The following is a 15,902-nucleotide window of genomic DNA, read 5'->3' on the forward strand; positions in this document are numbered from 1 at the left end:
ATGCGCATCCACGCGCGGGTGCACACGGGCGAACGCCCCTTCCGCTGCAACATGTGCCCGAGCGCCTTCACCGACCCGAGCAACCTCAACCGCCACAAGCGCTGCCACACGGGCGAGCGACCCTTCATGTGCCACCAGTGCAAGCAAAACTTCACCCAGAGCAGCAGTCTGCGGACTCACATGCTGTATAAACACGGGCACGTAACGTGACCGCATTCGGCACTTGCGTCAAGTGCCCGTTGTTCTTGGGATCCTTCTAAAGGGCAATTCCGGTGTTTATTATTGCAAATCATATCAGGATATTGCTGTTTTCAGTTGGTATTGGATAGTCCTGTAACCGATAGGGTGGTTCGGTTTACTTGCAAGCTCTATAACAATTTTAAGTGACCAAAAACAATGCGTGCAAATTGAAATGGGTAGCTGCTTCATGTAACGTCTGCGATGACATCACAGCCTACCCCCCTCCATAACATAAACACGCTACACATGGTGTAGACTCTTGAACAGCGTTCAGACTACATGTGAACGCTTGAACAGCAAAGCTGGCATCTAATGACAGGATGAGCTGTACCAGTTCTTTGAAGCTTGTCAACAGCAATTTCAGCGACATCAGCACTGCAGGGCCCCAGTGCTGGGCAAGGTGGGCTCCGACGTCACTAACACAAGAGTAACCCATAAAAGGTCCCACATTAATGAGTACGCTTTGAGAACACGCTACCAGTCTTTAAATTTCACTCTCAGGAAAGCTAAACAACTCATCACAGGTCATCAGTGTACCAACGAGAATGTATATTGTAAAATTGTATTGAAATCATTGGAGATCGAAACATTGCCGGAGTTGCTTTTTAAGGGGACGAACCATCACACCACATCTGAGCGCATGCCAGATGTCACCTTCAATACCCGTGAGACGACGCCTACCTCAGAGACATCGTCGGCAAGACTGGAATGCGCTTGGCGCTCCTTTTACAGTGGAATCCTGCTGATACGTACATCCCGTGTATGCTGTGTTAGCAGCTGCTATGTCCTATTTTCATTGTCCAAGCATGAAGCCTGCATGCTGCTGGCTTCCTCACATTTTTACTTTTTTTTGCCACTATTCTTTTGATGTTCCCATGAAAGTCTCATCAGTGGCGTCCTGCTGTACTTAGTGATAAGGGGACTGCACTACTGGACTTTTGTTCAGCTGCAAGTATTTCTTCGAGCGTTTTCCTTCAGGAATCGTTCATTCCAACTAGTGTCGCTAGGACCGACATGCTCGACTGTATGCATTTTAGTCACTGTTCCTTTTTTTTCCCCTTTGTATGTTGCGTTGTATGTTTCTTTGTATGTTGCACTTGAAAACATGTAAACTTCTTTGTCCTAGGACATACCGTCATTTCTGGTTCTGCTACCTAATTCAGACTGTTTAGGCAGATGATACAGGTTTACAATGAACCCTGCAGCTGATGTGTCCTGCATCAATCCATCCTGGCACGCAGAGCAATGCTCTACCTTTAGATTTCAAGGTTTGCACTGACAAGGTGGTTTACACTTTCAAGGTTTGCACTGACACATCACTTCAGCATTGTAGAAAGAACTATTACATGCTACTCTAATGTAAAAGGCAACATTTTACAAGCATGTGTGGTTTAGAAAAAGCTTAAAGTCTAATTTTGATCAGATGCTATAATTGGCTACGAGATGCAATCTTTGACATTATCTCAATGCCATAACACACGATAGTGCTATCGTCAAGTAACAGTACGGCTATGTATTATAACAATGCATTAAAAAGAACAGGAGTGCTATGTGCGATTCATCTTGCTGTGCCCACATAAGGCAAATACAGACGTAATAGGGACAGGGTGACCTCCTGGATACCTAAACCGATTTCGGTTTATAAAATGTATGCCATGGTAAATTATTTAGCGCTCTCCGATCCTTGTCAGAGTATTTTTATGGGGTTCAGAAGCCTTAGAACTTCACAAAAAAAAAAGGAAACGTCCATTCAATCTACTTTCAAGATAGGACAAAGGTGTAGTAATAGAAAAATCAAAGCAGCAGGACATCGACCTATCGGAAACTTTGTGTACTGCCAAATGCAAAAATCACGTGTGCACTAGTTGAGTTGGTAACAAAAGTCACAATGCAAAAAGAAATAAAGGAAGTGTAAAAGTGGCTGCCCTGAACTGTTGTGAAACTTGCACTCCACATTGTTTTTTGCATCGTTCCTTCGTTTACTTCTGCCTCAATTCATGCAATCCTCATTAATTTATTCACATTGTGAAGCAGCTGCAGTGTTGCTTTCCTAATAGTGATTCACCATGTCTTCCATCAAGGAAATGAACCATCATGTGTCCGCTATTAACACGACGTCGTAGTGATTACGGGAATGTTTGGTTATTCCCAATAAGAAGCATGCGGTACCACTTTGTGTGCGCGTTGTGCAGCTGATGCTAAGAAAGGGACAAGCAGCCTTGCGGGGCGCATTGTGTTTTGATAGCTCCTGCCTCTAGCCGTATGCGTGACACGATTGAAGGATCTCTTAAGGTTGTGGAAACTGGTTCCCTCCTGAACCTATGGTGCCGGCCACAAAGAATCCCACATATCTTGTTAAGTTTGTGCACTCTCCTTTTCTTTTTCTAGAAGTTTCGAGAGCTGCTGAAATCTGCTGTTCCCACAACTCTGGCCACAAAAATAAAAGCACTGCACAGAAAGTACGAGGTTTGTCGAAGTTCATTGAGAAATCTTAACAGATTCTCACAATCTTCACTCGAAGGAAGTGATCTGCCTCCTACAGCGAGTTTCGTGCACGACCACGGAACTTTCACAAACCAACCATGTATTAATCTTTTGCTTTCCTTATCAGTTTTATGTGCTTGCATGTTAAACGCACAAAAACAGCAAGAAGGGTAAAAGATAACTACACAGTTAATTTGCGAACACTGAGCTAATCTGTTAGTTGAAGGCACAAAAGCAACATGGAAAGAGATAAGTAAAGGTTGGTTTGTGAACATGGGCCTTAGCAGGTTACGGGCCTGCCTTTTAGGCAGGACTTCTTTTGGATATTGAAGATAACGCCTATGGCAAAAGCAGGCTTTAAAGTTGTTGCAAGCACAGGACAACAACGTAGAAGTGTGCTGGTATCTTCACAAGCTCTTGGACACTCATAAGCAGTCTGGTTGTAATGGCTAGAGCAATTTAGCAATTTGCTAGGGTTCATGTAACACTACATGAACACACTGTGTCTACTCGGCTTTTCCCTCTATTTTTACCGTTTCCATACCTGTTTCCCCTTTTTTGACGCACTGTTCCCACCACAAGATGCGGTACCAACTATCCCACTATCAGACCCCATTGCAAATACTAGTTAATTACTGTACTGATTTAGTTCTCAAGTTTAATAAACATATTCTTTTATGTACAAGTGTACTCTACATGGTAAGAAATAAAGATGGACAAGTCATTTTAATTTATCTCAATATGAAACCTTGGCTCAACACTGGCTTTAACAATACATGCTGAGGGGCGAGTTGCTTCATTATGCTTATGGATAGACCAAAGCTCAGAAAACAGGGTCCTTGTTTTTTTTTTTTTGTGCTCTATTATATCTGGATTGAACGACATGCACTTTTCTGCATCGTGACCCAAATGCCTGGCATGCACGAGGGCTTCTGAAGATCAGCATTCAAAATGTCTACAAAATCTACCTATAAAATCTGCTTCCTACACTTAGTTTTTTCTCTTAAGCGCCAAGAAGTTTAATGCGTGTGCAAAGTGATGCCACGAATGGCTTAGACCAGTGTTTTTCGGCCATGAATCTTCAGGGGCCCTTGTGGACCGGTGGAATAGATGAGGGACCCCTTGCAATGAGAGAAAGGTAGGGGGAGGGTGGTCACAACACAGCATGCAACGTGAAGTACGTGGCTTTTATTTAAATGGGTCTCCGCAGAACCCAGGGGGGTCTACGGAACCCCATTTGAGAACCACTGGCTTAGACATTCTCCACCATGTCGCCACTGACGCACCCTTAAATATGAATCTATGCCATGATCATTTTCATGCACAGGTGCAATGTTTGTATGGGCTGTGTTTAAGCATAGGGTTTCTTATTGCGATATGTGCCTCCTTCGAGCCTCTAACACTGTTTTCATGAACATGTCGAACATGCTGCCTGAACATGTTAACGAGGAATTGCACGCGGACATGGCGCCATCTTGCGCAGAAGAATTTGTGTGTGATGCACTCGGCGAAAACTGCGTCTAGTACAGTGATGCTTCGTTATGGCCTCTGAAATGCACGTACCGATGCCGCCGATCTCGAGGGTCTACGCGCTGCAAGAAGGTCTTTCCACAACTGTCCAGAACTGTTCCCGAGTGATAGAGGAGAGGCAAGCATGCTTGACTCCCAGTGTCTTACTATGTTTAGTATTTACATGAGCCAAGAAAAAATGCGGGAAGTTTGCACTAGGTTGCGCAAAGCTTGGCACTGCGAAGCTGGTTGATCCTCTGCTCGTCGTGCTGCAGCACAAGAACCACAACGCCGGTGGCGATTGGATCCAGTTTGTTCGGCCGAAGAAGTGGCAGCCAAAAGACGGCGATGGGCGGATCCAGAATATGCGCAAAGCTTGCCACTCTGAATGCGTTGAAATTGCTGCCCCTGAGCCACGGTGTAAGAAACTGTGGCGGTTGCTATGGTGACGGCTCGGTGGTGGCTTGGCTATTTTTAGCACAGGTGGCGCGCAGCTGTGGCGGTTGCTATGGCAATGGCGCAGCAGGGTTTTTATTGCGATAGCAATTATATGGACAGTCTCGGCTGGAAAATGTCTGTCCCCGTCGCCGTCATTCACCGTATATGTATAAGTATGTATATATATAGAAAGGCCACAAAGAAAAATAATTAAGAAATTCTTTCCGACGTGCAGAATCGAACGGGCGACCTCTCGCTCTGCAGCCCGCCGCGTTAGACGTTAGGCCACGACAGCACCATCTCTCAGCCTGCTAACGGCAAGCTATTTATATACACCATGTAATTCAGCATGCTTTCTTAGTGGCCACATAGATGGCGCGACGTGCGCGCATGTTGCGCGCTTTAAAGATCGTCGCCCCGCCCCTGCGAACGCCGTTGCTGTTCGCTCTACAGGGCGTCGTCGCTTTCGTGCGCTTATCTCAAGGAAAGAAGGGGCGGCTGGTGGGGTGCTTCGCCTCGCTCGCTGCAGCGGCCGCGTTTGCGAAAGGAGCGCGCTGTTCAAACAGAAATAAGTAACAACTGTGACAATTAGTTCGCGCTCGTCTTGTGTGTACCTGTTCGTTTGTTTCTTGCGTCCTGCTTTATGTTTGAGCAGTGCGCTTCAAGTGTCGAGCTGTGACGCATTAGTTCGCGCTCGTCCTGTGCGCATTCTTTTCGTGCATCCTTTGGGCTCGAGCGACGCGCTGGCAATTTCGAGCTGCTTTCCGTTCTTCGCGTTACATTACAATTTATTGCTATCGCAATCATTGCTTCGCCCTTGCGGCGAAACTGTGACTTTTTTTTTGTTAATGGACGTCTTATTGCCAGCTTTAACAGCTTCGCTGTTAAAAAATTACTTACGGTTCGAGCAGAAACCAGCTAGCACGACCGTCTTCCACAGGTGGAGGGCAGGTGCACCGCGGTTCTGTAGGCAGAACTGCAATTTTTTCTTGGGTCGTAACCAAGCAATCCTTAATTCGAAGCAACCCAAGCTATTCTTAATTCTTACATGTCAAGAACACTGTTCCTCAGAGTGGCTACTTCAGGTGCAAAGCTGGCACAATTAACAGTAAAGCCTGTCGTGGTTTCATGCTTCTTGTTGAATGTTGTGGTCAAGAGAATTAATGTGCTGCTTTCTGTTCGCACCTTACATTAGGAAGCGAAAGCACATTCTCAAGGTCACTTTAAAACTGCCTGGGACACAGCCTTCATTTTTAATGGTAAAGCAAATGGGTAAAATTAGCTAGGCTATGGCATGCCCTGATAAAGACTGGTCCTGTCATGGTCTTGCGCTTCCCACTACAGGTTGTCGACAAGACGATCGTTTAATAGGTTTTCATCTAAGTATGGGGAGTTGGTTCAAAGGAAAAGTTGCGTATTTCCCAGCCATTCGTACTTGCATTCAGTAGAATTGTAAATAATGTTGATTACAACAGTACAGCCTTGAAATCCAGCCTTCATGTGCAGGCTGCAAAAGCTTTTTACTTTCCACAGAATGTAAGCTTGGCAACACCATATGTACATCTTTGAGTGTTTCATTTGCCCGACGACGACTCGACAGATGCAGATATAAGCCACACACGACATTCGATTACCTTCGCAGGCTTGAGTAAAATTAGAAAATAAGTCCAATAAGAAAATGTTGCATTTACCCCCAATGCAGACAGGAAACTCGAGAAAGCAGCCTTTAGCATGATCAGCATGCGCTTTTTCACACGACTGCTGCACAAACCAGAAGCGATCAGACCCGGCACTAAACACAACTTTTTCAGGTGGTATGGCTCTCAGTGTGAATAAAATGACAAATAGTGTGAATAATGGGGCAAGACATTGGCGTAACCAGAAATGAGGGTTGGGGAGGTTAGGAGTTTTTGGAATTTGTATGTATATATACACATGCACACACATACATGCATAAAGAGGGGGTTGGAGCCCCTTGACATATATTTCTGGCCACACCACTGCGACAAGACATACACGAGCAGCGGCGTTACACTGCTTGCCATGTTAAATAAAAAGCCAGCTAGCCCTTGCTCAGGATGTTGTCAGCAGACTAACCATTTTCCACCTAACAGAAAAGCACCGCAAACAAAATGCAGATACCAGCACTGGTACGACTTTTGCTGTCCCCTGCACTTTTCCGACCGTAGTGTTTTGTGTCACAAACATAGCGGGACTCGTCAGGTGCCCACGGTTTCAGCATAGTGGCATCGAAGAAGCGCCCGAGGCACAAAGGCCAACTCCCGCTAAAGGGATCGACGAGGGCTCCAAAATTACCAAAGCATAACTTCGCAAAGCCAACATACTACTAATATAAGGACATTTGTGCCACTTTTACCAGGTTCAGTTGTTGCACCACTTTGCGTTTGCAATCACTTTCTCACGGCTCATATCTACGACCGGTTGCTGCCATTATCCTGTTGCTACGGCGACCTTATGCAGAGCTTAAGGGAGGCCTGAAGCAGCCTCCGCTGTCAACGGTTAGACAACAAACTGAAGTGCTCTTTATAAGATCAGTGTTTATTAACTCTTTGAGGCCCTTTGGTGCCCTTTTGGGTTAGCTTCTTGCTAGGATGACGCTTACAATAATGAACAAAGCTCCTGCTTTGAAGAAATGACAACATTATATTAACTGGTATGTGCTCACGCTAGAAGTCCTTATCTCCAGTTAGCACTTTGCAACTGTTACAAGTTGTTATGAAACATTCAGGAAACATCAATGCAGTTAACTGAAGCAGCTATGAAGGTTTTACAATGCAATCGCTTTTGTGATGAGGCCCAGCCGTAGGTTGATGTACATATATGCTGAGAACAGGCAGAACATAGAGCCTGCTGCCAATGTCGAATTACAAAAAGAACTCGACAAGACCACGTTGGTGTTTTGCAGCAACAGGCAAGTTTGTAGATGTTGCAGACGAGGAAACATCAGGCGAAGCAACATCATTCGCAAAACACACATTTTCATGGCATGCTTATTAAATGCCTACTTTCTTGTTTAAAGGCTTATCAAACATTCAATCACAGTTCTTCTGACACTTTCCGGATTACGAAGGTATGACCAAAATGCGAGCAATACCATTTGCCACTATTCTATCTTGACTGAGGTTGAAGAGGAACTCTACGTAGAGCATGCCAAAAAATTAGGGCAGAATGGCCCATGTTTGCTACCTCACTGATGCAGCTAAAATCAGCAGGTTGTGAGAGCCGATGGTGCAATAAATACTGTACTACACAAATAACAGAAAACAATGCTCGACGTGCACTGCAAGAAACTAATAGAGAGGTTAAGAAAAAGAAGAAAGACACTAAGAAAACTACTTTGAATCTATTCCAGGCATTTGTAACTCAGCCAGACGCTTACACCGTGTATTACCAGTGCAATATGTGTTGGTGTGTTTGTATCAGAAAAAAGAAACAACCAGGCATTATGCTGTACAACGTTAAAGCTCATGAAATTAAGGCAAGTTAGAAATAGGATACTGCAGAAAAAGCACTTCTGAGCTTTTCGACAACATTTCTGTGGATACGAAATGCGATGAAATTTCAGCCTTCAGCAATTGGCACTTAATGTCTCCTCTGTGTTTCAGGGTCGATCTTTGATGGACCTTCATGTGTGAGCAAGGACAGACTTTGCATGCCCTAAGGGAAGTCAATTGCTAGTAGCTTAAGCGCTGCAGAAAACAGCCAAAGCAATGCTGCAGTGCAATAACAGCTTGTAACAGAGCTCACAATTCAAATGCACTTTGCAGCGTGAACGTTTTCTTTTGCCGGGGGGCGAGGTCTGGGCGTAAAGGGACACTGCTTTCGTACCTGAGATGGCAGCCGTTTTATTCCCATTGCAAGAGAGACAGAGACACGATACAATGGCCGAGAAACCGCGTCAAAGCAGTTTCTGAAAAAAAAAACAGAAATCGGCCGTGACAAGAAAACAGACAGGTGAAAAAAAAGAAGAAAAGAACGGAAGTATAGATGTACAAAGAAATAGAACACGGACAGGGGGAATCGGACGCATCTCTCCCATGCATCACAGGGTGAAATTCGATGGATGATCGATGTGGTGTGAACGGGGGAATGGGTGACGAGGGAGGGAGGCCCGCACTAGTCGCTTTCCTCGGTGTCGTCGTCGTCGCTGATGTACCGCCGCACGTGGCGACTCTTGCGCTTCTTCGTCTTTTCCTGTAACACCCGCAAAGAGAGGCACACGTCACAATGCGAGCCGGCCGCACGCTCGTCACTCGGCTGCATTCACAGAAACGGCGGCACTTGAGGTGCTTCCTCAATCGCACCACGTGAAGGGCAGTGTTGCATGGTGGTGGCTAATTGATTGGAAGAAAAATAACTCGGAGGAATGTGAAGTGCCGAAACCACAATGTGATCATCAGCCAAATCGTAGCGGGAGAGAACTATTAATTCTGACCACCTGGGATTCTACAATGCACACCTAAATATAAGTACAGTCGCGCTCATTATGACTTGCATCATGGGAGCGCTTGGCCTCACGAGTTTGAAGATTGTGTATGGCTTCAACTTGTTTCATTTCTGTAACTAAATATTATTTTCTTATTCGGGAACATCCTCCAGTGAGAGAAGAGCGTTTAGTTGTAAAATTAAGCGCTAGTGAAAGGAATGCGCAATCCTTAAACTTGTGAGGCCACGCGCTCCCGTGTTGCAAGTCATATTGAACGCGACTGTACACAGATGCTTTTACATTTTGCGCCTATCGATATGTGGCCACCGTGGCCGGTAACAAACCCGTGTCCTCGAGTGTAGCAACGCAAAGCCCTGGCCACTATGCTACCATGACAGGTTAATTGATCGACGAATGGTTGACTGATCGGCAGGGCTTAATATACTGAATATGGATTGATTCGTGTCAACAATTTAATGACCCAAAGCAACTCTGGCGTGGCGAGAGAGACTGGATGAAGTTTGACCAGCCAGTGTTATAGGATTTGCACCTGAATCAATGCACACGAAGATTTATACACTGCGCCTTTATGGAATTGCAAAACAGCTTTGTACACAGTGGATGACCATTATAATGATGAATTCCACTGGCCGAGATGCTGAATTTGACTGGTCGATCCAGAGCAAGTTCGCGTTTTCCACCGGTCAATTTGGAATGATCTGCTCTGCCAACGGAGCGCTCTGCGTCGATGTGCGCTGTAGAAGCAAATTTCGCCGGAAGTACGAAAACTGGTGCAGTCGGACACCTCGGTTGTTTTGAGCGCTTTTCGGGGCGTTATTGAATTACCCTGTGCATTTGTTTACATCCCTAAAATGGTGTTTGTCAAAAGGCGATGAACAGCAACCCGCAAAACCTTCGTCGCACCGCAGCACGACGGTCAGAACAGCGGCGGGAGAACGCAGGGCAGGAGCATGCGACAACTTCTGCTGTGCTCTCTGCCGGAGTGAGTTTATATTTCACTGGCCTATCTGGATCGGGTCTATCCGCGACAGGATTTTGCTGCTCCCTTGTGGATTTGGCCCACCGCTCGAGATCCACCAGTGGAATTCACCATAAGACAAAAACCACTGTAGCTGATTGAACTAGTGAAACAGCTTCTTTAAAGGGCCCGTAAACAGGCTGCGACTTTTTTTACACCCCCCAAACAAGCTCGCTAATTCGTACAGTAGACTGCGGCGATAAAGTTTTCCGAATATTACAGCGCTGCGCACCGCGCAGACCCTTCATTTCGAAAAACAATTCCCGCGCTTCTTTCCTATGCCTGACCAATCCTCCTTCGTACGCGCAGTGACGCAAACTCGGCGATCGGCGAGCTGACGTAGCACTGAGCTCGTTGATTGGTCTAAGCCAGGTCCAACAAACAGTAGTCGAGTTAACGTCAGTTCCTGTTCCCACCCACCGCTACGAAACTGCGCCTTGTTTCTTGGCCCTGCGGTGATGCGGTTTCGGCCACGCAGAACGATGGCACCTGCACGCAGTTTGCCTTCGACATGAGCAACACGTGGAGGAAGCGTTGTTCAGTTGTTGGCTGCAAATCGAGCGGAGAAAGGGGGAATCTCCGGTAGCTCGGACGGGTCGCCCTTGCGGCCCCCCCCCCCCCAAGCTGGGGTTTTCAACGCTTTTCTCTCGCGCCCCTTCGTCGTCTTAGAAAGCAAGCACGCATTCCTGCTGCATTGTGAACTATCACAAAGGTTCAAAAATACCGAAAAGCCGAAAACTGCCCGTCAAGTTGCGGAGCACGTGCAACAATGTAAACAACAAACAACCAGGAGCTGCAGCAAGTGGAAGTACATTGCGACTCATCCCGCTCGCCGATGACGTCAATTGCTGACGTCGTGTCACGTTGCCGAAGTGGGCGGAGTCATGACGACGGGCTACGCCTTCCCCTCGCTGTGGAGGAGAAGAGTGGCGAGGCCGCGCGAAAATTTGAAACCAGCTGAAACAGGTGTTCTAACCCCTGTAACTTCCTTATTATAGCACGTATTCGCAAAATTATTGCGGCAGCATGTTCACATAGCAAAAGCGCACATATTTCCCTTCATTACAATTTTTGGACCTCGGGGTTGTTTACTGGCCCTTTAAGAGAACCCAGTTATTTATGATGCGCTTTCAGTAACTGCTGATCCGTATGAAGATGCACCCCTTAAGCAATGTATTACTGTGCGAATTGAAATGAAGCAGTATAAACACAGTGACCACATCAACTGAGGGGCAGTGCCACCTTCTGCTAGGCCAGGGAAGGGCTTTCATGTGAAGGCTTGCTTGTGAATGGAGACGAAAACGGAAAAAAATGAAACTCCGGTCGTAATTCTGCTGTTCTGGCTGATGCCTCAAGTAGGGAAGGTACTCAACACTTCAAAGCAGTGGTTCTCAATAGCAACATCACTACATCGAGATCCCTGGCGATTACTCAGGTGAAAAATGGCAGTCCTAGTAATCTACGACGATTGCTTCAAAGATGCAACTTCGTTACTGACTGGTTCATGGTGCTGAAATGACTGAAAGCAAAAGTGGAGGGCTCCGGATTATTTTGACCACGTGGGGTTTGTCAACTTGTGCTTGAACCTAACTACATGACTGTTTTTGCATGCACTTGCCTAATAAGTGAGAAAGGGATGATCGAGTGAAAAGCAAGCATCTGGAAAAGCATTTACACTCAAACCTCGATATAACGAACACGGATATAACGAATGATCAGTTATAACGAAGTAAATGAGGAATAGTCTTGTCAGAAATACAGTGTTATGAATAAACGTTTATAACGAATTTTCGGATATAACGAAGTTATTTTCGTGGCATATGTGACTTTGTTATAATGAGGTTTGAGTGTACGACAATCAACATGTGTTAAACTGTATTCTTCAGTTTGATTCAGAATAGATTAAAACTAAAAAAAAACAGTGCTTGTACTAAGTTGGACATGGGAACTCAACGTTCAGCATCGATGCCCTCATTTACAGCTTGCAGCATGATTTTTCAGCATAATCTTCCTCAACAGTGACAATTTAGCCGTGGCAAACCAACACTTCTTTCGCATCATCAGCAAATCCGCTCGTTCTCTTGTACACCTGCTCACGCATTACGTCAGCGATAAAAATCTTGGACCTCTTGTGATGGTGTCAGCCACTTCCCAGAGCTCTACTGATCTTCTGCAAGTTATTTTAGTCGGCTAGGCACACAGTGTTTGCCGGTTAGGATGCTGAACAGCGGAAAGCATATCCTTTGCCTTTTCATTTTTTTCAGCTGTCTTGGTGCACCATGGAAGCGTGACAACCATGCTTTTGCTTTTGAGAGTTAGTTTTCTCTTGGTTCTTTTTCGCGCTAATTGCAGCTTTCCTGAGGTGGAACAGCCAAACAGTCAAAACTAGGTCTCTGTGCATGAGGAGCCAGTATCAGCAAAGGAGATGTAAGCTTTTGGTAGCTCATTCAAATAATCACTTTCATGCACCGTCGGTCTGATTTTGCGAGTCTATTGATGCAGCAGCTTTGCTATCCATAATCTTCTTTTCCATTCCTCCCTTCACTTCACTTTTTTTTTCATTCATCTATCTATTGCAGCACCCCCAGAAACAAGCACTACCAGAGAAAAGTTCCAACAACTGACACGAGGGCCTCGTCTTCAGTTCAGTTTGTGCGTTATTCACTGCACCAGTAGAAACGAATCATGGTGTGTTGTTCTGCGGTTTTTCATCTTTTGAATGAAGCACACGCGTCCTGTATGGTGCAATCCTCGAATGCGAGTAGTGTGGTGTTAGAATGCACGAAACACCTAAGCCTACCGGTGAAGTACTGCCGACAAGTCTCGCAGATGATGCTTGCGGAGTGGGCGTTCGACACCACGACAAGTGGTTCCAGAGGAAAGACCTTGGAAGGCTTCCCAAACTCTTCCACACTTCCATAAATGCAGGCACTGCCTCTAGCACTTCTCAAATTCGTTTGTGGGTGTGCTAACCAGGAATGCATTTCACATTTCCTGACACACATTTGAACTGGTAGGGACATATACGATGTTGGACTGAGCAGGTATCGTTGCGATGAATCAAACTCACGATTCAGCTCTTAACAGGGGAACGCCATACCCACTCAACCGCTTTTGTAATAGTAAATGTAATAATACAGTGAAACCTCGATGATACGATCACAGCTCGTACGAATTTCGGATTGATACGAATTTTTCCGTGGCCCCCGCCGAGGCCCATTGGCCTGCAATGTAATGGAGTACAGTTGTTGTGAACCGATTTTCGCCCCACGACGCTTGATACGAATGTACGCTACCCTGCAGGTACGAGCAGGTGCTGCCCGCGCTGTCCCCATCATCCCCAACACTTCCGCGATAAGGAAATAACAACGTAAGACAGCGGTTCTAAAGTTTTCTGGCCTTCAGCTATCGCGTGCAAAGCGTTCCTTAAGTCACTTTCACCGCAGTAATCTCGTGTCATGTGGAAAGCGGTACTAAGATTAGGAAGAGGCTACTAGGTGCCACGGGTCACTACACACCTGTTTCATTAATTACACGTCGCGTCCCTTCCCGGTTGCCTCGTATGGTAAGCTTCTCGCAAACCTAGCTCCACAATTTAACAGCACAAGCATGATCGCTGACGCTAAAGACTTTACTGTCAATCATTCAGAGCTGTTCGTGACGTTGCTGCGGCCCTGAGAAACAATAAATGAAAACGTATGCCAGCTTTCTTTTGTTGCATACTAATTTTTCATGTTTTCTGGTGATACGAATTTCGAATGATACGAATATTTCTAGTGACCCCGCGAGATTCGTATCACCAAGGTTTTACTGTAGTTGTTCAGGTTTTACATGCCAAAACCGCAACACCATCATGAGGCATGCTGTATAGTCCAGATTAATTTATAACACCTGGAGTTCTTTAACGTGCGCCTAGATCTAAGCACACAGATGTTGTTGCATTTGTCCCCATCGAAATGCGGCTGCCGTGCTGGGAATAGAACCCTTGCCCTCGAGCTTGAAAGTGTAACGCCAAAGCCGCTAAGCTACCATGGTGGGTCAGCCACACTGTATTGTGGTAGGGAGGGTTCAATGAGATCAAGATAGCGCTCGTCGCGTTGTGTATTCCTCGTCCATGTCTGCTAGCGCTATGACATCTTTTGATGAGAGCTTTTGAAGATTTTGAGGGCCCAGCAAGCACATTTGTGTACACCCCCGCACCATGGTTCACAAATGATAGCTTGAGAACCACTGTTTCTTTTTTTTTTCTTTTTTCCTTCAAAGAACAGAAACGAGAGTTTGAAGCAGCCTTTAGCACTTGGGGAGCTTCTCACTAAGTGCACGGAAACGGAGAAACACATATGAAAGTGTTGCATACATGTCATAATACACATATGACACATATAAAAACTGCATCAGATGCTCTAGCAGATGCAGTCCATAGAATTGTGATACTATCTGGTTTCGGTGAAGATTTACAGAATCAAACCTTTTCTCCAATATCTTTAAACACCGATTTCCGGAAATATTTATTAACGATTTCTAAGCTGAATATGAGAATTATGCTTCCAAGATTAACTAGAATCTATGTAACTTTCTCACTCCCGAGTGCAACCAAATCCAGTGACATCGCTCCTGTGGTTCTCTCGCAACAACATATCTGCATTGTACATTCCGTATTAGCAGAGGGTAATCTGACTAGGCCCCAGCTAAAGTTTCTTCAAGACTTCTGCCCAGTCTACCAGAGGCGCAGATGGTAGAGCTGGTAGCCAGGCAGTCTCGCTGGCCAGTCGACCGTAATGTCCAGCCAAGTGTATCAACTTTTTCAAATGCGACTTCAAATGTGCATCAACTCCTTCAAATATGCAGACGGACAGACCGACAAAGGCAAGCGCTCGTCTTTCAATCAGTCTGTCTCTACGTTGTCTTCACATGCTGTAGTCACATTTGAAATGGAATACCAACTAGCCCATACCCAAACCCTGCTTGGCTGGGATCACTGTTAGCATGACGCCACATGCTGTCCCAAGCATTCATACGCAAATGGATGCTACAAGGTACAACTTCCTTTAGAGAGCGATACAGTTGTTAGTCAGGTGCAGTGAAACAATGCATGATGGTGGTGCAACAAAATGCATGCTTGTGATGTTTCCCTACAAACAAATAAATAAATAAATAAATAAATAAATAAATAAATAAATAATAAATAAATAAATAAATACTTTCTGCAGTTGCCAACCCCCCTTGACTAAAGGTGTGGTACTAAGCAACGTGTGCGAGAATACTTATCCTTAGCATTCCTCTGCACAAGTTACAAGTGTTCAGTCAACAAGACGGCATTTTTTCTAGTTTGTGTAGGCCACCCAAGTTTCCCCATGCCCCCAGCTGAACTCGGAACTCGTTCAGAGCAAGACACAGATTGGTCCCAGGGTTCGGTCACAGTCGTTTGATGCAACTATGCCGTCTCACTTTCAAAAGACCGCAGGAAACAACTACACGCGCAATTCTACGAGTTGTACACAACTTGCACATGAACATCTGAAGAAGAGTTAACTTTAGAGTCTCAGTTGTTCTGTTACGCCTTGAATTGACATGTGGTGGAAGGAGGGATTGGATGGTACTGTTTCAATGGATCAATGCAGATGATGTTCCGTGTCATTTCAACCTCTTCGAAACTTGACAATGAGCAAGTGATGATACCTGCAATCCCACTCAAAACGTACTGTCATGGGATACTCCCCGTGACGGTATCACCGTAGTTGAAGA

The 15,902-nt window shown here is 45.5% G+C and overlaps 2 protein-coding genes across 3 annotated transcripts in view; one reads left to right on the forward strand and one right to left on the reverse strand.

The window, feature by feature from the left end:
* LOC119405531 (zinc finger protein 430-like) lies at positions 1–8,353 on the forward strand. The gene is made up of 5 exons (XM_037672365.1): positions 1–201; positions 560–640; positions 2,629–2,706; positions 4,509–4,653; positions 8,298–8,353. Exons 1-5 carry the CDS (start codon positions 1–3, stop codon positions 8,351–8,353), a joined length of 561 nt encoding a protein of 186 aa, XP_037528293.1.
* LOC119405150 (transcription activator BRG1) overlaps positions 6,173–15,902 on the reverse strand; it is a 50,828-nt gene continuing 41,098 nt past the window's right edge. For both annotated transcript variants that reach the window (XM_037671951.2, XM_037671950.2), the window contains exon 26: positions 6,173–8,886. In XM_037671951.2, the coding sequence (XP_037527879.1) occupies positions 8,809–8,886 (78 nt within the window). In that variant the 3' untranslated portion in view covers positions 6,173–8,808. The remainder of the gene's footprint in view (positions 8,887–15,902) is intronic.

Source organism: Rhipicephalus sanguineus, chromosome 9 (assembly GCF_013339695.2).
Source record: "Rhipicephalus sanguineus isolate Rsan-2018 chromosome 9, BIME_Rsan_1.4, whole genome shotgun sequence".
In the NCBI taxonomy this organism is placed as follows: Eukaryota; Metazoa; Arthropoda; class Arachnida; order Ixodida; family Ixodidae; genus Rhipicephalus; species Rhipicephalus sanguineus.

What these genes read in the sequence shown, in the direction of transcription:
- LOC119405531 (XM_037672365.1), top strand. Translation starts at nt 1, where the DNA reads ATGCGCATCCACGCGCGGGTGCACACGGGCGAACGCCCCTTCCGCTGC. An exon ending in GGGCCCCAGTGCTGGGCAAG is followed by an intron (nt 641 to 2,628) that starts GTGGGCTCCGAC and finishes TTCTTTTTCTAG; the next exon opens with AAGTTTCGAGAGCTGCTGAA. An exon ending in TGCTGCCCCTGAGCCACGGT is followed by an intron (nt 4,654 to 8,297) that starts GTAAGAAACTGT and finishes TCTGTGTTTCAG; the next exon opens with GGTCGATCTTTGATGGACCT.